This window comes from Nyctibius grandis, chromosome 2 (genome assembly GCF_013368605.1).
Source record: "Nyctibius grandis isolate bNycGra1 chromosome 2, bNycGra1.pri, whole genome shotgun sequence".
NCBI classification, from domain to species: Eukaryota; Metazoa; Chordata; class Aves; order Nyctibiiformes; family Nyctibiidae; genus Nyctibius; species Nyctibius grandis.
The window spans coordinates 120370425-120397425 of NC_090659.1; the positions used below are offsets into that span (position 1 = coordinate 120370425).

General features: G+C 40.5%; 1 protein-coding gene across 1 annotated transcript in view; it reads right to left on the minus strand.

Annotated features, from left to right (window-relative positions):
* DLG2 (discs large MAGUK scaffold protein 2) overlaps positions 1-27001 on the minus strand; it is a 1096363-nt gene that overhangs the window by 911803 nt on the left and 157559 nt on the right. The window contains exon 6 of the mRNA XM_068425103.1: positions 15518-15616. Coding sequence (XP_068281204.1) covers positions 15518-15616 — 99 coding nt within the window. The remainder of the gene's footprint in view (positions 1-15517; positions 15617-27001) is intronic.

The window sequence follows — 27001 nt, forward strand, 5'->3', positions numbered from 1 at the left end:
GACTGTGGCTGGAGACACATTTGGAGGCAGATCTTAGCTCTGCAGGGAGATGTAACAAAATATAGAGAGGATATTTAGGAATATTTTATTTGCTAAAGGTTCAGGACTCACTGAACGTGGCACTCTTTAAGATCTGACAATATTCTTTCTCAGAGAAGATAGTGTTGATCAGAGTCAAAAGGAGCTACAGGTGAGATTCCACTTGTATCCACTAGAATGGCCAAGAATACGACTTGCAAATTATATACAAGTCCCTAAGTGAGGTCTCCAGTAGGAAAATAGTTGGCTCAAGTCAAACTGAGTGGAACATACTTATCTACTCCTTTTCTGATGCAGATGATTCTCTGAAGAAATGAAAATTGTAGATCTCAACCAGAGCTCTCAGACTGGGTAAAATACAGTCATATACTAGGCCATACTCCTGACCTAATGATTCACTCATAAATACCATTCCTTTCTGCTTGACTGCGCACATCTTATTTTCCAGTCTTGTATCAGGTGAAGGGAGACAGAAGGAAATTTGCATGGTAGTAGCAAACAGATTGAAACACAAAAGAAATGCATGTTTATGTTGAAGATCCATGCCAGGAGCCACCCATCTTTTCTGCTTGTAGTGGCCTCTTGGACATTGCAAAGAATCCATTTGGTCAGCTCCAACTATGCGAAACGCACAAAAATGCAGCTCACCTTGGCACTAAGAAATTATCTTCCCACCTCCACCCAGGCCCTCCAAATATTAGAGAAGGAACCTGCTAAGGATGTACAGCTCTGCTGTCATTAAGCTCCACTATCGTTAATTGACCCATCATTAGGAGCTCTTGTTTTCTTTTTCTTGCTCAGTACCTTCCACCTTTCCTTACATCTGCAGCTCTCCACTGCTGTGCAGTAGTATTAAGCCCTGACCGTATCTGCCTGAGCAGTTAATTGGACATTTTCTTTTCTCAGTTTATAGAGCTGTTCATAGATTTATGAAACAAATCACCCTTCTCCTTTCGTAGTTAAAAGCAATCTCAATAAAGACATCTCCCTAAGATTAGCAAATTATAATCTAATGAAATCTATTGAAAATTTCAGTTGTACTAAACAAGGTCAATGCTCGGAAGAAGTGAAATGTCACTCAGAAACAGAGATCAAAGTAATTCCCTTCTATTCCTGCTGCTGCCATAGAGACCAAGGGAGGGGGAAGAGCGGGAAGAAGAGATTTAACAGACTTAATTCTTCCAGAAATTTATAATTAACTACAAGGGAAAAGGGACTATTACCATATTTCTAAAGAATAAAGGAGAAAAAAGTTGAGTTTTTGACAAGATATAATTACAAGACATTACATATGCAATGCACATTGGTTTGTTCTGTGTAATTTTCTTGAGACTCCCCCCCAAAATTATTTTTTTTTCCTAGAAAAGACAACACGTGTCTCATCAGTTTACATTCATAATGTTTGAAATCCAAGAGCTAGAGGCTTACAATAATTGTTCCAGAATATAACATCGGTAAATAAAGATTTGAAATAAATAGTCAGATACACTCCCCATCTGTCAGACATCTCTGAGTATATTCTCCAGCTAAGGTAAATGGTAATCAATGAAAATGATCTTCCTGCTCTTCTAAGACTGTGCAGTTTAGCCAGCAGCCAACCCATAGTTATCAAAGCTGTCCTCAAGTACCACTCCAGAACAGAGTTTACTAAATTACATGTAAATTGCATGGATTCAGCATTATTACACTTCTAGGGTCTGGCAGGAAAACACCACAGTTTGAAGTGCTCGTCAGCACCTAATAATGACTATAGAAAAAGATTTTGATTTTAGCTAAATGTGAATCTCTGGGGGGAAAATCATTATGTTTCCTTTGTTTTGGGTTTGTTATAGCCAGGAAATTCAGCACAAAAAACTTAGCTACCCAGTTTATGATTTCAAACTGCAATGATTCAAAGCCTGAAGTCTTGCAAAGAAAAAATAACAAATGTTGCCCAGATCTATTTAGCACTATTAACAATATGCAGGCACATAGAAATGTGGTTATTTTTTTGTTTCATATCCAGCTAAATTTAAATCAGATCCTCATGTAGCGTAGCTTTCCACAGCTCTGCTGGTTTTGGTAAGATTATACTAGTCTGCAACAACTGAGGCACTGGTTCAACCTCAGTATTTATACCTAGCTTTATCATTTCTGAATTTTGGGACTGACCTTACAGCCTCTCAGACACATACAGCTGATCTTGTAGCAAGTCCCACAAAATAAATTGAACCTTTTTCTCTAAGTATATACCTTTTTAAAACTCTGTATTGAGTTTTTCCAAATTAACACAACATAACTTGAGGGGGAGGGGGAAACAGGACTATTTTCTTCACTAAGGCCTACTACAAAAGCACTTTAGCATAAAAAAATGTCCAAAGTATTAGCTATTTACATTGGCACTAGATTACCATAATCAATAATCCAACTTAACCTCATAGTGGATTCACCTCTGCAAAAGGAGACCAACAGCTGGCATATAGTGTGGGGACCTGCTCTCTACCTGCAGCAGATGACCTGATCTGATTTACCATTCTGCCCTTCTGAGAGCATCTTGGGACTGGTTTTGCTGCTGCTTTAAATTAGAGAGGCTGGAACAGTGAGGTCACTTCAGTGCTGCCACCTCCACATTTTTTCATTCTTCAGCCAAGTTCTAAAAACACCCTTTAAATCAACTGGGTTGGCACTGGGAGTCAATTGTGTCAGCCAAAAGTTAAATGAGGGTTACCCCCTCACTTGGGGAATCCACAGTACCCTACTGGGTCACAAGACCTGCCCCTACCTTTCCAAAGCACAGGGATTTATATACTTAATGTAGACTGGTAGTTTCAAAGTCAAATAGCCAAGCCACAGCAGCTCCTCACTCAGATTCACAGTGATGCTATTGAGGAGGGTGAGCTCTGAATTTTGCTTTGTCTTCCGTGTTTGGACTATGGGGAAAGGAAGGCTAATGCTGACAAAAAGACAAGGTGCAAATTCTATAGCTCTTCTCTGCTCTACTCCTAACTTCATGCTGCGAGGTGATGAGTGCATGGAGTGGGAGAGACCTACAGAAGAGTCATACCATACCCAGGGTCTAAGCCAGATGTTGGTCCCGTACGTGACCACAGTGGCTTATTTTCCACAATCATTGCACATAGTGAGACTTCTGCTCACACATCTGTCAGTTTTGCCTTAAGTGCATACATTGGTGTCCCCTGTTCCAAATATATCACCAGATGAGCAGAAAAAAATAGGATAGACAGATGTTGCTGGCTCCTGGCAACCTTGCCAGTCAGAATTGTACATGTTCAACCTTGGTATAGGTTAACAACATGAACAAGCATATCACCCTGCTTCCTAGAACCATTACAAAACAGTTTTTTCCTTCCGTCTTTATTTCATTCTTTTAAACACTTGAACTAAATTCTTAGAGAAGGTGCTGGATGGACAGCCATGAAAAGAGAGATACTGTTAATTTACCAAACGAGACTAACACAGAATTTAAAAAATACTAAAAAACTAAAATCAAAACACCAAACTTCTTCACTAGTGGAATGAATTGAGTCTTCCATTAACTTGAAAAAAAATAAACCAAACACACAAGATCTTTTTTCCATTCACACGAATAATCACATTTTCATTTAATTGTCTGGTCCCACATAGGTCAGCGATGCTTGAATTAAACATGGAACCTGTGTAACGAGTGATCCAGCTTAAACCACTACAGAGTTAAGTGTAAGGTGGAAACATGCGTTGCTAAGAAGGCGTAATTGTTGCAGAATTTTCAACATTTTGATGATGGAAATTTATTTTTGTAGCTAACAAAACCAACTAGTTCAAGCTGGGCATTCTCTTTTGGTCTGAAGGTGGCCAGTTCTCTGGTTTACAAGTTGGAGGACACAACTCTGGGTCACTGGGACCCTACTGCTGCCAGTGCTCAGTGCCGTGAACTTGGGATTCAGGCAACAAACAGCAAGTGGTTTAGGTTTTGTGAATAAATTTGGATTATTTTATTTGGTCTCTAGTCTTTGGGTACATCTTTGCAAGCTCTTCTCAAAACACAGAACCTTTCAGGTGATAAAATCTGGGATTTTAAGCATACCTCAAAATACAGCTCCAAAACAAAACAAGAGGTGACTCCAGTGGCAACCAACACTGACAGTCTTTGTGGGAATTACTAATGCTAAGGATAATAAAATGTTAAACTAGATTGCCCAGGAAGCCTTAAAATCTCTGTCCTAGGAGAAGGTCTTTAGCTAGCTCTGCTTGTGACAGAGGACTGGATGGACACTTGTGGCATTATTCAATCCACATTTTTGTGGTGCTGTGAAAGCCTGAATCTGACAGCTTGCAATCATGAAATTTAAAAATAAAAATATATTTTGTTTTCCCTTCACTTGTCGTCTGGGTTTAAAACCTTTAGAGATTCCACCTCTGAGCTCTCCTTTGTAACAACAAGGGCCAGAAAGCTTTTTATTTTTTCCCCAGTGAAAGCTGATCATCCTTTCTAAGCTACCTGACATCAAGAACTGGGGGTTTCAGTGAAGCAGCCCCTGTTATGGTGAATCTTGGTTGGGCAACACAGAGCTATATATTTTCTTTTCCACCAGCGGCAACTACTATTGTATTCAGAATTCTGTAAAAGGCAGAAGGATAGAAGGAGAGCTGACATCTAGCAGAGAGGACAGCATGTTGCCTCTGAGCATTGGGAGGCACAGTGGGAATGTTCTTCCTTTTCGAAACCTCCTGCTGCTCCCCCTGGGATAGAGTCTTGACCTAAGCTTTTATTTATATGGAATTCTTCCTAATGATAAAATAAAGCCACAAATTAGTGTTCTTCATGCTACAGTAAAAGAAAGAAGCTATGATCAATTAAAATAAACTAGGAGACCATGAGAAGTCCTCCTTGACTGATTCAGCATTTCCTAAGTCCTGGGTTCAGAAATGTATGGAAACATGAAGGAAATAAAAACGGAGTGGAAGAATCTGTACAAATTAATATAAACGTATTTTACTATTTGGCTGAAAAAATAATGTCGGTAGGATTTAAGATTTGGCAAGGCACATCAGAAATTAATTTTATTAGATGGCGTCTTTCACCACATAGAGTTCAAAGCAGGATCTATAGATCCGTTGTACATAATCTACAAGAGCATATTCACTCCGTCACAACATTTATGTCATTTTCTATAGACTGGAAATACTGCAAATTCCAGAGTAAATTTAATGACCATGTGTTAAAAATATCAACTTTTTAAACAGTGTTCGTCTTTTGGAGTTTAAATAGCATTCACCTTTTACTCCATTTTTATTATTTATAAGATCTGAAGAATAAAATTGATGTATTTACTCCCTCTTGACATTAAGATCCACTTTCCCAAGAATGAGAATTTCAATTATTTGCACAAATCAGACAAATGGATATCCAAATAAGGATAATTACCAGATCTGTGGCCAAAAATGACCATACTGTTGCTCTGCACAATTCATACTTATTGAAATGACTTTTTTAAAAATCTCAAACATTCTGAACAAGGTCTGCTGTTATTGTATTGGTGAAAATTGGCATAAACAGATGCCATAAAAATTTGGTAGGTTTAAAGGAAGCAGAGTTACTCCAATGCACAAAAATGCAAGTAAGAGAAGATTATGGATCAATACAACATAACATCACTTGTGCAGCTATTTAAATGTGGCACCAAATAAGATGAGGAAATCAACTGTAATTTATTTGGCTTCAAGCCTTTGCAATATGAAAGTGTTCTGAAACTAGATTTTTGCCATTATTCAGCTCAATTACATATGTTAATATGGTGTTCCCGCACGCATCCAAATAGCAGGTCACCTACAATTCACAATCCTATCTCATTCCAACATCAAAGTTGGCAGCGAAGACTGAATATCTGGAGTTGAATATTTGAGGCTCATATGCTTGACTTTCAGATAATTTCAGCCATTTAGCAGTGGATCCAAGAAACAGAAGAGATGGGAGGAACAATACTGCGTGTAGATGGAGTTGGGAACCCTGCTCAGAGCAGCAGCAGTAGTGAGATGACGGTGAGTCTACATTTGTTATTGCCCAGAGGGGCCTGGGAAAATGTTAGTGGAATCATTCATCACCAATTCATAAAATAAATAAAGCAGTGTCTCCTGATATACAAAAAAAAAGGCACTGGGCCATGTTCTTCTCCCAGTTGTACCATCTCAGTAGACTCGTCCCCCTGTCCCAAATTCAGTTAGTACACACCTCCTCACCAAATTCTTAAGGCCAAGGATGGTTGCAATTGCTGGTCCCCACTACACCACCAGACACTCAGAAGTGGAGCTAATCACAGCTATCTTTTCAACCTTCCCGCTTATTTTCTATTGGAAAGCAATGTCAGGGAGTAAAAATTGGATGTTTAGCATGATTTTGCGTCCAGGCTTTGTTCAGCGGTGCTGCACCACTGCTGCTAAGTGCTTTTCACCAGTATTGTGTCAACTGGCACCCGCAGGCGCCTCTACTCTGCTCCAGGGCAGGTTGAGGATGTAGTCTCAGATCCAGCACAGCTTGTGGGAACTAGAAAGACCAGGAAAGAACAGGAGGTGAATGAGGCCACAGAAGCTCCTTCTGTGGCCTCATTCACCTCCTGTTCTTTCCCCATATGGGTTTCTCCACCAGCAAGATGGGAATGACAGCTCGCATCTGTTTCCGCAGCCCCGCCATGTTCCCTACTCTCTGCAGTGGCCACCCGCCACCCCTCATTGTTGCCTATGGGTGCCCAGGGTGTCTCCTCCTGCCCTTCTCCGTGTCACAGATGGAGGTCCCCATTTTGCATGGCCATCACACAAAAAATGACAGGATTGATGACAGCTGTGATAATCATTGGTTTGCCTTATCATTTACGCAGCCTCTAGGTGTTCTCACTACCCCAGGCATTTTGCAAGTTCCATGTAAATAATGAAATCAATCAAAAATAAAGCAGAACAGCAAGCGGCTGTGCTGAACCCCAACGTCCAGGCTTCCCTCAGTAACTGCTGCTTGTAAATACTATCACCATGTGCAAATGTGGTTGCGAACATGTGTCGAGCTGCCTGTCCTGTAGCAACAGAAAGGGAGTTCCCTGATTATCTCCCTCTCATTTAATATTAAGTTAGTTTGCTAAGTTTGAGGACATCTCAAAGAATCATTCAGCTTGTCCCTACCCCAGGTCTTTAAGTCAGGAAGTGTTCTTAACCCCAAAGTCCTTAGCCTGCCATCATCGTTGTGGATAAAAAATTGTTCACATGCATGTTTGGAAGCAATTATTTAGAAGGACCATTCCCAAACAGTCAGGTTAGATCTAACATCAGTATAAAAGTGCTGAATTAAGACCAAAGCATTTTTATTTTTCAGGCCTAGAGATACAAAGGAAGCTATGTTTTCCCCCCCAAAAGCCACAATAAGCCACAAGGACCTTGCATCTCTCCAATCAGAAACACCATGACTATCTGAACTACATCTGATTGGCCTCTTTAAAATCCTAGGACCCATATCATGCCCCCCTTTAGTTTACAGAATAAACTGATAAGCTGAGGAAATATGTGCATTACACTATGTATTCTGAAAGTGCTCTAGTAGCTAGAGATATTAATAGACACAAGCAAAGGCTAAGACAAAATACGAAATAATTTTCCTTTTGCTAGTAAAATTAATTACATATCATTTAGGAAGTGATATAGAAGCAAACTGCATAATCTACAGAAAAAGAGAACAAAACGCTCATTGAAGCAAAGCTTATTTATCACTTTATCTTGCAACCTGACACAGTACATGCTCAATCTATTTAATTACAGGAACAGAAAAACAGCAGAGAAATATGTACACATAACAGCAATGTTTCCAGTCCTACCTTGGTCGTGACAATGCACAGACAATCCATTCTGTAAATCTCCACAGGAGTGTATGTAAATCATAAAAACAAATCAGCAAGGGTGAGGAAAGGCTTTTGAACAGCATGAACAGAACCGGAGGCTTGAATCTGCACAGCCTGCTTTTCCAAGTGGGGCCCTCATAAGAAACTCGAGTCCTCCTCCACAATGCTAAAGGCAGTCATGATGCTCACAGGGATCAGAAAACCCACTAGAAATCGTCTCAAGCAAAACTTCCAGGTGGCTTATCAGGCTTGATTGCTGCATTGTTCAAATCTGTGATCAAAATATTCTGTTGGATGGTATGCAGCCTTCTAAATGGGAAGATGAGAACCACAACAAGCACAAAAGAGCAAAAGCATCACATTTCAGCCCTGGCTCTGGTTTCACAATTCTGATCTGCTGTTTCAGTATACCCATAAGATTTCCTTTGCCAAGTCTCTCTCGCTCTCTCTCTCAATCTCGCTCCCTCTCGCTCTCTCCTTCCCTGTCTTTTTTTTCCTCCCCCCTCTCGCTTGCTCTCTCCCTCCTCTTTCCTACTAACTCCGAGCAAGCACAACACACACAACTATCCGGCCCATCTATCAAAGCACTGTCACTTCTCTGCCAAAACAGCTGCTTTGGGTTGTAAGGGTTTTTATTAAGAGCATGATTCCTACAAACACATACTGCTTGAAGTGCATGATTGAAACATTAAGGTGTGTGTGGGAGCTCATGCGTCACATCTACAATCACTCAGAATTACTAGGTCAGATTCGGATTCAGGAAGTGAATATAAATAACAGCTGGATAAGGCGAACTTTCAGAAAGTATAACAGAAAATAATCAGTCAGGGGAAAGAGAAGGGAATTGCATATTTACACATGCATGCAAGTCTGTGAAGCACAACAGTGATGTAATTATAATTTACCATCCACGGAAAAAAAACCCACGTTATATACATTATTCCAAGCTACGGAGGGGCACTATTTTTCCCCCCACTTATGAAAAATACATTAAAATTTCAATTAAAAGAAAGCTTCCTGAACTACAGAGCTTAAAAACTCCTTGAGTTCTCTCCCAAACTTTTTCTGCATCTTTGACAGATCTGCAGACTTAATCAATTTATCTTGTGCTCGGTATGCTTTACTCAGAGTTTTACAGACTGTTTAGCCCCCATAGCCCTACCTTTCTTGCAGTGATGCTGGTGCAGAACTTGCCTTTCAGGTGTCTTACATGAATCATTCTGAGTTAGAAAGCTTGCTGTCAGCTCTTAAAGTCTTCCCTCTCTTACAGATAGAGGAAGAGAGAGAGAGAGAGAAGAAAGAGGGGGGGAGAGAGAAAGAGACACAGAAGGGGAAAGATATGTAAAATGAAAGCTCTGGCCAAAGAGAGAGGAAAATCAATGCTCCTATTCACTGGAAAAAAAAAAATACAGCCAACTGGACTGTTGACAGCAACAAGAGGAAACGTCTAGACACCCATACATTACAATTCACCTTTTCAACACACTGGACAGCACAATTCCCCCTGAGTGCTTTGCTGAGGATCTCTCATTCTCACTCACAGCTAAAATATGTTTTCAATAAAATGAGCCTTTCCAAGAAAATAAAAGAATATTTAACAGTCATCTCTCTTCCATAAATTACTCAGGTTATAACCCTAATATTCTTGTGATTGCTAAAGCAGCAAGAGGCTCAGTAAATGACACACATTATTTTGCCAAAATGAGGTCACTGCTACCAAAGTTACAAAATCCATAGTGAATCAGATATGTGGTCAGAGAGCAACCAACCCTCCCCCAACTATTAAAGTCTTGGTGGATGCAACATCTTAAAGAAAAAGTCTCTAGAGCACTTACGACTGTGTCTAAAACTTTAATTCAGTCTGAGCAACCACATGTGCACAAAACAAACTTGATTTGTGTTTAGAGGCTGCACTGGAACGTACATGTTTTCTCCCTATTGAGGTTTAGTCCAGTAGCCAAACAGACAAGTTTATTAACCTCTATACTATATGAAACAGGGAACTTTCAAACATCCTTGAAGTAAGAACCAATTAACCATCTACTTAAGAACAAATTAAGCCATTAATATGGTCTAACCTAAGCTACGCTTGTGCTCTAAGCATGATAGGGTAAAAGGGAATTCAATCAACTCTAAAATCAGGAGATATTTTAACACTTAGATGTAAAGCATCCAACAGTTTGTTCTCTTCAAATTGGTAGATTCAAGCTGATCTATTAAGGTGTGAAACATTTCCATACATATAATTACCTAATGACTTGGCTGTAAAATTTCATATCATACTCAAAACTGGCATATGGGGATATATTTTGAAATTGGTCTCCAAGTGTATGATCTGTAAATGGTTCTACTTGCAAGTAACTACTCCTGTGAGCTGGTCCCAGTGAATTCATATGAAATTTATATGAAAAATTGAGGGTTTGAACCCTTTGAGGCTGTTTATGTGAACAACGTGACTTCTGTGTGTGTCTGGGAAAACCAGACTCCATTAGTGTACCTAAAAGCTTCCTCTTGCACTCCTCCAATTTTTAAGTGTCACCTCCTTCCAAAAAATGAGCATTTAACAGGGCAGGATTTGCACGTGTGCTACCCAAGCTTAGTGCATCATTGTGCGGCATGGTCTCTGAAATACTGCCACCTGCTTTTTACCCTCAGAATCTCCTGTAGCCCCAGATAGAAGAGACCCATGCTTCTGGGGACACAGATCACAGCTCCATCCTTCCACGGGCTCATTTTGTTTGCCAGGGCACATGGTCATAGCTTCTAATACACATCTATTGATGACTTGACAAAGTCAGGGCCGCAGTATGGGAACAGATGACTGTCAATGGGTCTCCAGTGTTTCTCCCAAGGATACAGTTCCTCATTTTCATTAACTACCCATCTCAAACCCAAAGAAGAGTCTGAGCTGCTTCATTTTCCTCCTCTAACTAGATACTTTTTCCATTCATTTTTTCTCCCCAAGTATAAGATTTTCAAATCCTTGGCACTGTTTTACCCTGCATTAGCAACATCTCCTTCTGCTCTAATTTCTGCAGGTCATATTGCTGCTTAGTTCTATTTTTTCCTCTGCTCTTCCAGCCTTCGTGTTATCTGTACATATGATCATGATTGAAATTTACTATAGAAAGACTTGACCCAAAAACCAAACAAATTGAGAAGCAGCCATCTGGGGTGAAAAGAGATGGTTTATAGTTGCTCATAGTTGATTTAGATGGTCAAAAATAATCTCTGTGATGAGCTCTGACTCTCGGGAAGCCTTAACACAGGAAGAATAACAACTATTTCCCACTGTGATACCAGTGGTTCTGCGGACCACCATGTGAAAACCACTTACCCAGGTGACTGCTTCATTCTCTGATTTTACCAAGGTGTCTATTTTTAAGTCATACAAAAACAAACAATATGAGGTGAGTGAGTGAAATGTGATGTTCTGTATAATGCAATTTAATGCTCCTTTCTGGCATTAAAATCTCCACTGCATCCAGGTACTTCCACTTGGATAACCAAAGCATAGGGTTTAATTAGGCAGCTATATTTAGAACCAGAGCCTGTAACATCCAGCTGAACTGAATATTTGTAAAAGCAAGCTTCCATATAACCTAAAACCAATAGGAAGGATTCTCTGTTTTTTTTTAAGTAAGTCTTTCATGACACACCTTTTTAAACATTTCTTAAATTCTTTTGAAACCCAAATATTATAGAGCAAAAATTGTAAAAAGAAACTGATTCTTTAAAAAAGGCAAAACTGGCTTCATCATTATCTCTAATACAAACAGCAGAAACTAAGAAAAACAAGAGTACTAGGTCTCCAAGTTTTGGTACAGACACTAAGAAAGGAGACATCTACCAGGCTGCTAACACAGCATTAGCAACATCAGCATCTTGCAAAATGTAGCCAGTGACTATTTAAAGCTCTGTGAACCTACACAGAGAACACATAAACACACACATCCTCTTACAAATGTGGAGAAAGATTTATTTACTCCCAATGTATCTTAAATTGTGTACTATGGAGTACTCGTTGATGGTAAAATTGCCAGTCTTTCACATGGGGTTATATTCTCTTTCTTCTTTTCAGGTTCTATAGTGCACCCAAACAAGCTACAAATAAATACTTACCTGATTACATCTCTTCCAAGAGAGCAATTGATGTAGTCATGGACTTATGTCTTTATGGTCTGAGCTCATTTATACCACTTGAGCCTAGTTCCAGACAGGTTGCTGTGCATCACAATTGGTTAGTTAGTAGGTTAACATTGGGATACAAGTTATCTGAGTAATTATATGCTAGAAGGGAAAATCCCATGAGACAGCCTCTTTATTAGGACTGTTTTATGTTACACACGAAAAAAAAAAACAAACAAAAAATGAGAACTACTAATCTTGCAGATCCTGAATATGTAGTTAGGAGCTATATCACAGATGAAATGTCAGAATAAGTCCTGCTTCAGCCAGGAAGAGAAGTTAATGCAAGTTTCAGAAGGCGTGAAGTTCTGTATACCTTAGTCACTAAGAATTTTAATGCAGTTCGCAGGCTGAAACAGAAGCCCATGAGTGCTGGTGTTAACTTAAAGATCAGCATATTAGCAATTCTGCCCCTCCTGACTGCAGCAGCCCTAACAGCAGCAGCTTTGCAATTGGCCTCAGGCCCATGAGAGACTCAGGCAGAAGCTACAACAAAAATCATTCCCTTCTCCCATGCATGGCAAATTTCATTGCTATTTAGCACAATCAATGTTGGAGTCCTGACCAATTTCTCTGGCTGGTAGCTTTCTCAATGAAAAGAAAAAGACAATTTTCTTTTCCGTAGGGAAGCACAGACCTCACCGCCCTGAGCCCTGCAGGTAGATGGTAAAATGGGCGTGGGGAGAAGTGAAGACTGGACAGGCAGCTCCTCTCCTTCATCACAAGGACTCCGTGTCCAAGTGGCCACGGTGGCCACAGGCTCAACAGTCACAGAAGAAAGTTTGTTTTCTGCTTCACAGATGTGGAGAGGTTTCCCTCTCTTCCTACCCCAAGTACATGCCCAGCTTATCACCCTTTTATTCAGTACATGGGAGCTCACACCACTTTAGTCAAGCACTGGCCCAGCACTCAAAAGCAAGAAAAAAAGCTATTTTTGTTTTTATAATAGACAACGTACACTTCGCTGGTCCTGTTTGCTGAAGATCTTATTGTAATACCTGGCCTTTGGCTGCTGCACCCAGGGGTGTGTAAACTCATTTGCCTCCAAGGGTGCTCAGTGGGACAGCAGGGTGGTTGCCTCCCTTCCTCTCCAGGAGTCAATGCAATCAAAGGATCACAGGATAAGTGACAATGGAAGGATCTGAGGGGGTCTTCATTCCAACCTCCTGCTCAAAGTAAGTTCAGCAGTGAGGTCTGATCAGGTTATTCAGGCCATTATCCAGTCTGATCTTGAAAATATCCAAAGATGGAGACAGTGCAACCTCTCTAGTAGTCTCATTCCCACAAACTCACCAGCTTAGGGGACTATGAGAAGACAGTGAGGGAAGCTGGGAACAGAGTATGACTTGTAGGGTTGCAGGAAATGCACATTCATAATCATAGAGTGTGGGGCAGAGGATGGGGAAAGATCCTTGAGCCATCCTACAGCTCTGAAGGGCCTTGGATAAGCTAGACTTTTGAAAGCTCTGCAACCTTCATTAATTTAAAACTTATGCCTAATGTTTTATGTATCTATTATTTCCCATACAAAACCATAATTGTTTTCTCTTGCTTCCCACAAATCTCTTATTCAGAATGAAACAGAAGTGCTTCAGTTACAAATGCTGCACCGGCTTTATGTGGGCTGGGATGCTCTGCAACAGAAACACACAGTACTCAAGGGCAATGTGTCCTGAAGTGGCTCTCAGCTCTCAAGATCCATGGTGAATGAAGAGTTCATTTTAAGTCTTGAGCATTCTGCCTGAGGAAGTAAATCTAACAACCAATTGATCATCAGCAACTGAAAAGCCCTGGTGCATATGTTTAAACATGTAGCCAGTCCTAAATAGCTATGTGTCACTGTCACTGCAGCGTGCCACTGACACTCAAGCACAGTCACTTGAAATAGGAATCAGACAAAATGACTCTTTCAAATGAACTGACACACTAAACCACAAGTTCCAGGAAATGAAAACGAAATACCTGCTATCTGCTATCCCACAGTACTGAGAACTGAAGAAAATACCACTCACGGCTCCAAATGCCTTACAGTTTGGCAATGGAATTGCCTATTTTTTGAGTTTATTCTCATGTACACTTTGTGCTGGAGAGCTACAAACAGCATGAAAATGTGTTATGTAGAATTCCTGATGGAGAAACACTGAGTCCAGGAGTTCACAGTATCATGATTCTAAGTAGGGAAGATGGTGCATTGTTCAATTGGGCATTCATGCTGGAAATGATGTTGTGAAATTGGGCTGAGATCCACTGCATTCCATGATTTCTACAACATCCTCACGGACACAATGTATTTAGGGTATATATCAAGCTTTTGATAATTCCTTGCTTTGAGGGAATAATTTCTTCCATAAATATAGAGACAGATTTCAATGAGTATACACGTCCTTGTATTTCAACTCTTAAGTAGCACTATGGTTCTACACAGTACAAAAGTTTTTCTGATCAACTGGGAACACAGCAACACAAGAAACTCAGAAAGTCGTGCTAGACAATTAGTTCTTTAGATCTTGAAAAGTTAACAATCAGAGAAATCAATCTAGAAATGTAAACAAAGCCCATGGAAAGCCTTAGACAAGAGGAATAATCTGCAAGTTTCCACAGTTAGGAACAAATTTCACTGAAGTCTACAAGGTATCACATAAGCATGCCAACTCAGTTAATGTCTGTTTTCTTTTCATCATGTTTCCAGCTTGCTAACTTTAAAAGAAAACTTATTAATTTTCTTTCACTTAGAAAAGAAAAAATACACAATGTCTTCAAGGCTGAAAATCTACATAATAATATCTAAGCCCAAGAGAATTGTTCCAGCCAAGTTGTGAACATATGAAAATAATGAAGATATTATAATGAAACACTTATAACTTCACCATTGCAAGCAACAAGACTGTTACAAAGAGAAGTGTAACAGATCCCCTTACCACAGCCATGAAGTCATATTGCCTCATGTATTTTTCAGCCTAGTTTTATGGTAGGTATCACTAGACTGCTCATACAAAAATCATCCCTTCGCTGACATTCATATTCTTCCATACAGACTCCGGACCAAAAATAAACTACAATGCACACCGAGAGACTGAAAACACCTTGAATAAAATTTGCTAACTGTGCAACATCTTGGACTTCAAAAATACACTGAAATGAAAACATCTTGAGATCAGCAATCCTGTAGAACCATCACCAATATTAACAATATTTTTACATAAAAATAAAAAGTAAATCCTGCCTAGGACAGCATAAAATGCACAGGGCTAGTAACATAGAGCAATAAATTGCAGCCATAAGCCTCATTCGAATGTGGTAATGTACCTGCAGTCATTAAGCAGCACAAAAAATTACTACAGGAACTCAAATTCAGTATATTCTACACATTTCACCTCCAGTAAAACTTGAATAAATAAGAATTTCATTCTCCACCACAAAAGAGTGGACCATACCTTTGTCTTCATGTCTACCACATAATTTTTGAAAGTCTGGTTCTCCTTATTGTATTCACCACATTGTCCAGATCCTTCCGATCCATTGGAAGCTGCAGACTAATGAGGAGGAGAAAAAATCAAATAAAATAGCTGAGATGTGCCCTACAATTCTATTACACTTAAATGTAAAGATTAGCATGCACATACAAAAGGGTAGCCTGAATTCAGATAAACATCAGGTGGCTCATACACAAGATTTTCACCTCAATGTTTTGTCATGCAAAAATTTCTGGGTTTAATCTTATAGCCCCTCTCATGGAAGTCTGTGGAAGTCTTAATAGGCTAAATCTACAAGATGATGCTTATCATAATCTCTAGTTGACTTCAGAAGGCATTCAAGGTGCTCTGCAGCTCTCAGCATCAGAACACAGAGATAAGGAAGGAAATCAGTGCCCTGCCAAAAAGGCCCGTGGATGGTAACGGGGTTCTCATCTGGAGTAGCTGCAGGAATAGATCTCCTTACAGCAGCAGCTGAATTACCTGGTTTGTTTTCTCATTTCTAATTCATGACTTTCTCCTAAGTGACATATTTTTGAAAGGGTTTCATACTTGTTTAGCAGCCATATTTGCAATTCTTTTAAATTCAAATGCTTTTTTTTGTTACCTGTCCTTCGTTTACACAGATTTCAATCTTATATTGCTTACAGAAAACTCTCATAAAACACATAGTATTTTTTCAAATAATATCTTTAATAGAAGATACAGTAAAAGCCTATGTTTGTTTTTTCAATTTTCCTGCTGGAAATCTAATACAGTATTGTAGATTTTGCATTAAGACAATAAATATTATAAATCATATCTCTGTTTACAATGCTCTGTCCTGCAAGAATGTGCTTGAAGAGTTAGCCTTTGAATGAAACATGATGACTGCCACTAACCCAGATCTCAGAAAATTTCTGGGCACTTTGCAACAGCATGAACAGGAAAGCAGAGTGAATTCAAACAGAGAAGAGTGTCTTGTATCTGTCGGCCCTGAGCATCACAGACACCGTGAGTGATTTAGACCCATCCTTTTTTAGCCTGTGCACCAGGAGTGCAGTCAATTTTAACACAACAGGCAAGAAATTGTTAGCATTTTAAATCGACCAACCATTGCCAGCGCAACTTAGAAAACAACAAGCCAGTGCCCCAGACACAGCCAAATCACATCCACATGTGCAAATGTTTTCTCCTCTGATACTAGATTGTTTATTTAGGGCTCTGTCCAGCAAAGACTGAATGCTGGCCCCAACCCAGGCAACTACTTAGACACGTGCTTTTGACTTCACTGGAACCAATGGCATTAGTCTTGTGCTCCAGTAAAGAATGTGTTTAAATGTTGGATCAGGCCCAGCAGCTCAGCACTACATGGGGCTGAGCACACAGGGCTTCATGCATGTCCTCTCTAAAGTTTTATCTTCTCTAACACACTCGCAGTCATGAAGAACCATACATTCCTTGGGCTTGTTTCTTGTCACCGAAGGGTGTTGCAGATCCCCCATTTGTAATCTGGAAGAGAGGCAGGGATAGCAAGGCAACCAGGCCAAAGTTATGCAGGACAGCAAGGAACTGAACCCAGGTATTGCATCTTGCCTCAGCGCCTACAGAAGATCCAAGCAACTCCCCAAGTGTTTCTTTCAGAAAGGGAAAATTGGTTTTACAAGGAGAAAAAAGCATGAATAAAAATTTTTTTTTCATCTTTGCTTTCTTGGAATACCTGACATAAGTCTTTTACATTGTTATTATTTACAGGAAACAATATAAACTATGCAAATCAATATATTATTTATTTGCTCTAATCTTCAAGACCAAACTCTGCCTGATCCTAAAGGAGCTAAGCTTCTGCAACTTCTCAAAAGGGGTTTGACAATTTTCAGCAGAAACTAGACTGTATGGTTGCATTTATCAAATGAGAGCAGCTGCAAAATTGGATAAGGAACTTTAGTTTGTTTATATTTTACATATTTTTTCCCCAAAAATTTTTCACCATTAGCTGACTCCAATATTTTGAAAGAACATAAAACTATGTCATAAGATGCTATGAAACGTTTCGATTGTTTTCCTTAGGGAAATGGGTCACAGATTAATTGCAAAGAGCAGCAAACCAAGGACATTAGGAGGGCACAAACAGCTCAAGTAAGAGTAATTGTAATAAATCTGGAACATGTCTCTGTTCCAGTGTATTAAGGTTCAACAAGCATTAGTAGAATAATATATGGTTCCCAAACTTGAACAAAGTATATGTTAGCAATTCATCTGAAAACCAATAGTCATTTAACTTTGTGTTATGAAATAAATGGGACTGTATAACGCAAGAAGCATAAAGGATACTTGCTGTGCATTGTGACAGATTTATTAAAAACTAGCATTCTTGGAGCTGAGTCTTTTCTTGTTCTTGATTACATACAAACCTCTCTTTAGAGGCTAACCAAAAGCATACACCACCTAAAATTATGTGTACACTTTATATCCAAAAGCTGCCTGCTCGTGCAAAAGAAGTATTTTAGCAACACCTCATTATTCCTGAACCACGCAGGTCACCATGGGGAGCAGAACTGGCAGCCTCAGGGTGACACAGTATGAATGCAGCGGAGCACGTGCACCATGCTCGTACCTCCTTGTAGGAGGTTCTGGAAATAATGACTTCAAGCTTGAATTAAAACCACTGACAAAAGCCTAAACTTTTTCTCAGACCTCTGTATCTAGAAGGCTGGTAATTGGAACAACTCTATCTTCCTCTTCACAGGAGAAAATATTCTCTAATTCTCTTCAAGGTGGTCAGAGAAAGAGATTTTACAAGTAAATGTTGCAAAAGTAGATTAAAACTTCATTTGGTAACTTTGCTCACATGGGTAGTAACCATGAGAATCGTAGATCACACCAAAAGCAATCTTCCAATTTTGTGTATAATTAATGCTAATCTATTTAGATTATAATTAACAGGGACTATTTAGACCGTAATCTCTTCAGGGCAATGTCTCTCTCATTGTGCAAATTTACAGCATTATTTAAATGTTTATTAATAAAATACTAATCACATTAGGTACCTTGTTAATTTTATCTGATTTTAACAGTGCTCAGCAAAGCTTTTCTGTAGCTTATTAGGACATGCACAATTGTCACAGTCAACCGTCAACAAAATTCATGCTGATTATTTTTTGCCAAAGTACACAGCTATGAATTATGAAAGACTTGTCATTGGTTCTACTTTCAGCAGGCAGCATGTTCCAGTTCACATCTGAGCCAGCAACTAGCCAGAAGGAGCATCTGCCTTCACAGGCAATTACGGCGTATGGGGTTTCCAAGAGTTCCTACAGGTCTTCCTATCGCAGCCAAACTCTGTAACAGTGGATGAATTCTCCAGTCTATTGTATGGCTCCAGAATTTATATCCAGTATATCAATAGGAGGTACTTGTAAGCATCCACAATAGTTACCACGTGTTTACCTCTCGGAATGAGGCCCGGCATTGGGAATACAAAAAATATTAAAAAAAATAAGAAACATACATGCAAACATTATGCTGCTCTTCCATGCTCTTGTATGTTGCTGACAGGACTTTGAATATATTTACACACACATGTGTATGGGATATTTTCTAGGGCACATGTATCACTCTGTGGCTAGAAAATGCTGATCAGCTTTGCAAAGGGACCAGGAAGGCCGGTGGGAGTGTGGGGGAGCTACAGCCCAGAGCCTGAATAAATCTGCAGCTGCCTTAGGGTTCAGAGAGCTAATGTACCTTCTCCTACAGCCAGCAGCTTAGGGAATGCTCTCCTGTGTGGTTTTAGAGAGAGAAATTCAAAACAGAAGCTGATCTGAGACCTCGTTTGGCGTTTTGTATCAAGAATTGGGAGGTCTGCTCTAGTCCCATGAAGGCCTGTAGACAAATGCCAGTTTGACCCAAATGATTTACATTAAGAGAGGAAAGATACAAAAAAACAGTGATCTTTCTTTAATTTTTGGATGCCAATATCTGTCAGGAAACCTATCATGTTGGTAACCAAATGCTCCCAGGAACATACAGTGCTGAGAGATTACTGCTTTTATTTAATTAACTTTTCCAAAAGTAAGCATTTTAAAAAATCATTAGAATATTAAAAAAGCTACAGGGGGAAAGTAAAATGTAACATAACAGATGCTGGAATTATCCATTTTACAGGACATTGATGTAAATTAATTCATTTAGCAGCTATGCTGAAGCGGGAAGCAACCTGAGCTGAACTGAGATGCACAGCAGGATACTGAGACTAGCAAAGAAGGCAGCACACCTCTACGTCAGGGTACAGCCAACCCTGCTGATGCTCTGCTCAAGCCATGTGTGAACTAAAACTGGACACAAGTCAAGTTCATCCTTTGCAACATGCCAGCAACAGCAAGAACACCTTCTGTGTCTGTGATCCGTCCACCAAGGGCTGCACCTTTTTACTGTACCTAGGCAGAGTTGACAGCTCTCCTAAATGTATTGTGAGCATCTCAGCTTCAGCTCCTGCTGCTGAAAATCTTGGACCACAAAAAAAAAAAAGTTGTACGTCTCGGACAGTTTGTAGGAGACAAAGCATCACTGGGGACTTGAAGAGTTTCTCCTGCAATGCCATGCAGAGAAATAATCCTAGAGACCATAAGATGTGCTTTCCTTTTTCTGTGCCCTGCTAGTCTTTTTTCTATGCTTCTTATAGTCCTTATTACAGGAAGAAATGCCATTTAGCAAATTTTTCGGCAGAAATTAATTTTCACCAATACCACAGATGACTGAAAATTCAGACAATCCCAGAGCAGGCCATGCTAGAAACTAAAATCAGAAGTATAACCCCACAGAAGCCAGACCGAGTTTCCTTTGCCTCAGCTGGGCCTAAATTTCAGTCCAAAAATAATATAGCAGAGCTCTCTTCTTGTTCACAAAATCCTTGAACAAAGAAGGTGCCTAATTAATGTTTCTGAAGCCCTTTAGAATGGTTCAGTATCCCCAGTCAAATGATTTAGTCGTCAGAAAGAATTTTGTTTCTATTTCCATGTCAGGGTTTCTGGTTCGTTGTTTGAAGACGTCAAGGTTTGCTCCACATCACATCGCATTAGCTCAGTCTTTGCAGCTGTCTCAAGTCAGAGTGATGTTGCAGATTGCTACGAGGTCTCATGGCTAAGCCCTGTAAGAATGTCACTACAGTCCCTTCTGCACCAGTCTTCCCAACATGACCAGTAAAAGTGAATGTAGAAAAGAAAAATACACATTTGGGCATGGATTCTACTGTACAAATCGCACCACAAGTGTTTGAATTTTTTTTAAAAGTTATTGTATTTGGAAGGGAGCATAAATATCACAATAACATTTTTTTTACCCTGGGATTTTTATGATTCCACTTTAGCTAATATGGATTCAACCTTTCAGAAGATTTTATGACAGACTTAAAGAGTGTTGGAGCTCAGGAACAATTATGTGGCTGCAGGCTTGTATTTCAGAAAGGTCAGGATCTGATTTAATGCTGCTCCACCCTCCCGAAAGCAAGTCTTGCTCTCAGTGTGTTTCTGGATGTCAGAATGTCACCAGTGAACTTTGCATTTGCTCATCCCCAATACAGATTTGACCACCCATCTAAAAGCTATCATCCAAGCTACCAGTTACTCAGCAGTCCCTTCGGCTGGGCTAACACAAAGCCTATAGTCAAACCCGATCTCCCTGATTATCCATATCACATGAATATCCAGTTGCACCATGACTCTGGTCTGGGGCAAGACAACTGACTTTCCAGGCAGGAGATTCAGGCAGGGAGGAGACACTAGCTCATGCTTCAGCTTTTCTCCTCCTGGGCAGAGAGTTCAGATGAAGCTGGCTGGAGTCAGTTGGCTCCACAAACTCAAGCCTTGTGACCGACTAGAAGACACACCCAGGAGCTTCATCTTGCTGATCCAGGCTTCCTCTCTAGTGTCACTCATGCAGAGCTTTATTTTCAAGCTGGGGTACAAACCAAGGCACTCGTGTGTCTCCTTTTCCAGGGAGCAGAGTATCACTAAGGCCACAGAGTGGTGCACTCTGCCAAGCACTATGGTTCATGCAGCGGGGAAGGACCATGGCACTGTGCAGCGACCACAGTCCTTGCAAACACAAGCCTTGCAAGGGCTGTTGCTCAGGTACAGGGTCTCCCCTGCTGAGACCTGGCACACCAAATACTGGTGGTTGGAAGGACCTGCTGACCTGCTGCCTGTGGCAAAGGGGAAAACTGAGCTAAAAGGGCATTGCAAAGATGAACCCTGCTGCAAGGATGAAGCGATAAATGATTCATGGTTCAGCTTCATGAGAATGAGACTCAGAGCATGAGTCTGGACCGATTGGTTACAGTTCTCAGGCAATGACCCACTCTTTCTGTAGCTCCATGCCAGGCAGCTATCCACATAAGAAATGGAGACAATTAACTTACGTATGGCTGAGTTCTTACCCTGATAGACTATTTTCCAAAACATTCTCAGCAGCAGTGTTACCAAATGCTGTAGGGCAAATTCAGACACCTCTGAACATAAGAATGAATGAGATGAAACCTTCAAACAAATAAATGCATTTCCCTCAGCTCACTGGGATTCAGTCAGATCCTGATGCCCATTCTCATCATTCCTTACTTTTCAGCCATCGGTCTGCGTTTTGCTGGGCATAAAGAAGATGAAATATGAAGAGTAATTTGGGATATTAAAGATCTATTTCTTTCAAATAAAGCAGAATCTATTACTGAATTTTCCTGAAGGCTGAAGGAAAAGGACTAGGAAAATTAAAAGGCTGAACATAATTAATGGATGCTCATTTAGAACTGGCTATCATACAACATCTTGGAAGCTAAATTTACAGCTGAAGAGGGCAGGCTGTATGCAGAAACAGGCTCTGGAAGGAGCTCCATGTGCACTGTGTCAAGCTGGGGGGAGAGATAGGGAGCTGTGGTTGCAGGGAGGTCCCTTCAAGCATGGAGCAATGACACCTGCCAAAAGCCCCTCCGAGCAGAAAGGTCAGCTGCAGTAAGAATAACATGTTAAAGCCCACGCTTTGATTCCAGTTGTGCCTATCTGCATACATTTTATTCATTAGTTTCAGCAGAGTCCCTCCACATTTAAGCCTGTGTTAGCAAAATCACAATCTTGCCCTGAAAATACAAGCAGACCACAGCTGGAAGCAAATGCAAATGGAAACAGAAAACAGAAAGTAAGTCATTAATTGTAAGAGAAAACATGACTAATGATTTTAAATTAAATAATATTTGCATGATATTTTAATTAGGAAGGATAATGTTTATTTTACTTACACAGACGTTCTGGATACATAAATTCCAACCTACATATTTCAGTTGCCATAACAACTTGATACATTTATTCTCTTGTGTCATTTTTTATTGCATCAGTGCGGCTTTTTTTTTTTAACAACCAAAAAAAAAACCCCAACTGCTTTGGTTGCTACGATAACACAATATTTTTTAATTGTTCTTTTCACATTTAGTTCTTCTGGAAACCAATATACTTTCCCTCCAAAGAGGTTCAGAGCACAGTGTGGGAATTTCACTACCAATTCCAGGGCTCAGTGCTGGGTTTGCCAGAACCCCAAGGATATGTACAGCCCTTTAGCTCAAACTGCTACTTCAGTGGTTCCCCTTAGGACACTAGTCATATGGCTTGAGGTCAAGATCTTAACAGGAAATCTACACAGTAACAGCCCCCAGTTGGTGGATTTTTCCCTGAAAACCAGAAATAAATTAAATGAGTGCTAGACTCTTCAGAAAGTGTGTAGCTATAGTAGATTTGAGGCAGCAGTGGCAGCAAACATAGCTGCAGAGATGCAAAACATTTAAGTAAATCACTGCAGTGCTCTCCAGGCCAGGAGGATATTACAGGGCAGTTTCCACATTTCATACACACTGGTGTAGCACGGGACGAGCTAGACTTCGTTTTTGTCCAGGAGCAGGACTGATTCCTAAACTCCTGGAGCCTCCAAGGAGTTGGCTCAAATCTCTTTACAAATCAAGACAATCAGATGGTATCATGACGGGAGGAACAGAGAGGATGAGGGTGGCCTTTCTCCTCCCCAACTCCAGCTAGCTGTGCAGCATAGTAGAGTCTGCTGTTGCCCGTTCACCTTTTCCAGCCCTGCACCCCCACAAATAGACCCGTTTCAATTAAACTGCAATTACCTAACTGCTGATGTTGCATTTCTATCTGGTTCCCTGTAATAACCATAATGAGAGAGACTGTGTTAATTAATAACAATTATATTAAGGTGTGAGATGAGAAACTGCTTGGTAACCATTGTTCCATACAGCTGGCGTGGAGTGACCTCAGATTAGAGATAATAGGACATTTATGAATGTCATGTTGGAGTTTTTGATGGAAAAGAACGAGTGCAATGGCTCCTGTGGACTGCCTTGGCCTTTGAGGGCAGCTCTTCATTTACTGCTAAATGTAATAGCCTCTGCTTCAGTCAGAAGAGCTGTGGTGACTGCTTTCAGACGACTGTGTCCCTCTTAGTTCTCAGGAGAACAAGAGTGTGCACATGTGTTACCACACAGAGTTTAGGACTAGCTCTAGCACTATATTTTTACTATGACAAGCCTCATATCTCTTTTTGTTTCTGATCATACTATTCCTCATTATAATAATTATATGTAAGATGTTACAGTAATAAATATATATATATATATAAAATAGAATAATGACAACTCCAAACAGAAGAAACACCCAACAGTGCTAGGTTCTGCATGATAACCTTGTAGGAAACGCATTTAAATAAGAAGTCACTCAGATAATGTGATTGAATTCTGATTTATCTCATGATGCACTGCAGGTCCATAGCAAATCCAAGAACAGAATCCAGTCTCTTGTCTCCACCACTGGCCCACACAGTCTCTTCCTATTTATACACACCTCCAGAGAAATTACACACACCTACAGAGAAATTACAGAGGAGGAAACTACCCACATTTCACTTGAGATGAAATTTTGTGCCCGTTCTTGCCAGAAATGGCGAATTTAAGCCAGTTTACTCAATAGCAGTAATAAAACCAGTCCCATTTTGAGAACAGGACCGATATGTCATAAAGTGATACTTAGGAAGACCAAAGGTGTTTTGCACTAATGCAAGGATATAAAGCCTGTATTAAAGACAACAAAAGGAAAAAAAAAAAAACAAAAACAAAAATCAAAACCCTGGAGAATATTGTAATGACTTTTACTTCTCGAGATAGTTTTGCTTGAAGAATCCTAAACCTTGGTATCAAAGAGGATTTCTTTCAGTCAGAGCCATAGGGAGGGGAAGCAAGCAGTGACTGTCATTACAGTGGCAGGCTGCCTTGCTAAGTCATGGCTGCTGAGCTACACAATCATATATACTCATGCTGCCATGCAAAAATACTGCAGCTAAACAAAACCTTCAGCAAAACACACTGCCATCTCTCTTCATTCCGCTTCCCTCCTACAGAGCCTTACAAAATGCTTCGCACCGATATATATAAAAGCAGAAGGACTCGAAAGGTAAGTTAAGTGGAATGACTCAGGTCATTAAACTGCAGAATACGTCATCACGCTCCCTAGATGTTGATAAACAGATGATGATGTGAAGTGAAAGGGAAAACAAACATTCCCTAAATACTTTGCAGAAGGTTGGAGCTCCACGGATCTGCCAGACACTTTCCTTTGTGACAACCGTCATGAGCTAAATGCTGGATAAGAATCTGCCACTTCCTAATGGAGAGATGGCAGAAACCAGTGCTTTCATATGAGGACTCCAAAAACTATTAACACTAGCCACTGATCAAGGTTATTAAAACATTATGGACCATACAGGCATTTCGGCTTTGTGAGCTTGCAGTCATAGAAGCACAGAAGTGTAAGGGCAGCTGCAGCTGCATTAAATAAACACCACTGTCAACTGCATTGTGAGAAAATAAGTAAATGCCTCGTGTACCAGGCAATGCCAAGGGTAGTAGGGAGGAAGTCTCCTAGTCCATGTGGTGCTCCTTCCATGCATACTACCTTACATAACCCGTATGGTTCCTACAGGGACCAGGAATCCTCCAGAGCTGCCAACTGAAGCTGATAGCTCTTTACTTGAGAAAGAGTGCCCTTGTCACAGCTCACTGACACCGAGATCCAAATGACACTATCAGAAGGGGAGCCTGGAAGAAGCAATAAATTCAGTCTCATGAAAACTCTGACTCTGCAATACCACACACTAAAGCTGTCTGCTACTTTATGCACTTGAAACGTGTCTAGGCAGCTTAGATACGTCTTTCTCCTTTTTGTTGGGATGTATCTATCATGGAGATGGCTGGCTCAGGTAGAGATGTACATATAAGCTTGGAGGAATGCCAGATGAAAAACTTATTTGAAAGTATTTGAAAATATTTTCACTGCTGATGAATATTTGCTTGAAACATCCCCAACCACCTTTATGTACTCGTTACTCTACAGCCTCACTTCTCATTAGCAGGGGCTCAAATTCCAATTCTGGTTGTATTCAGAAGCCTCATACAAACATTTATGTTTGTTAATGTCAACAGCACACAGCTCTGTGTGCTATTCGTTACATGTAGCCCATTCTTTACAACCTATTGCATAGTTATTACCAGGTCAACATTGCATTTCACTAGCTTACAAACAAAGCTGAAGTTAAGCAAGGTCATCTTCTTCACAACATCCTGGCCACGATTCACAATCACAGAATCACAGAATCACAGAATGTTAGGGATTGGAAGGGACCTCGAAAGATCATCTAGTCCAATCCCCCTGACGGAGCAGAATTACCTAGACCATACACACAGGAACGCGTCCAGGCGGGTTTTGAATGTCTCCAGAGAAGGAGACTCCACAACCTCTCTGGGCAGCCTGTTCCAGTGTTCGGTCACCCTCACCGTAAAGAAGTTTTTCCTCATATTTATGCAGAACCTCCTGTGTTCCAGCTTGCACCCATTGCCCCTTGTCCTGTCAAGGGATGTCACTGAGAAGAGCCTGGCTCCATCCTCATGACACTTGCCCTTTACATATTTATAAACATTAATGAGGTCACCCCTCAGTCTCCTCTTCTCTAAGCTAAAGAGACCCAGCTCCCTCAGCCTCTCCTCATAAGGGAGATGTTGCACTCCCTTAATCATCTTCGTGGCTCTGCGCTGGACTCTCTCTAGCAGTTCCCTGTCCTTCTTGAGCTGAGGGGCCCAGAACTGGACACAATATTCCAGATGCGGCCTCACCAGGGCAGAGTAGAGGGGGAGGAGAACCTCTCTTGACCTGCTAACCACACCCCTTCTAATACACCCCAGGATGCCATTGGCCTTCTTGGCCACAAGGGCACACTGCTGGCTCATGGTCATCCTGCTGTCCACTAGGACCCCCACGTCCCTTTCCCCTACGCTGCTCTCCAACAGGTCTGCCCCCAACTTGTACTGGTACATGGGGTTGTTCTTGCCCAGATTCAGGACTCTACACTTGCCCTTGTTATATTTCA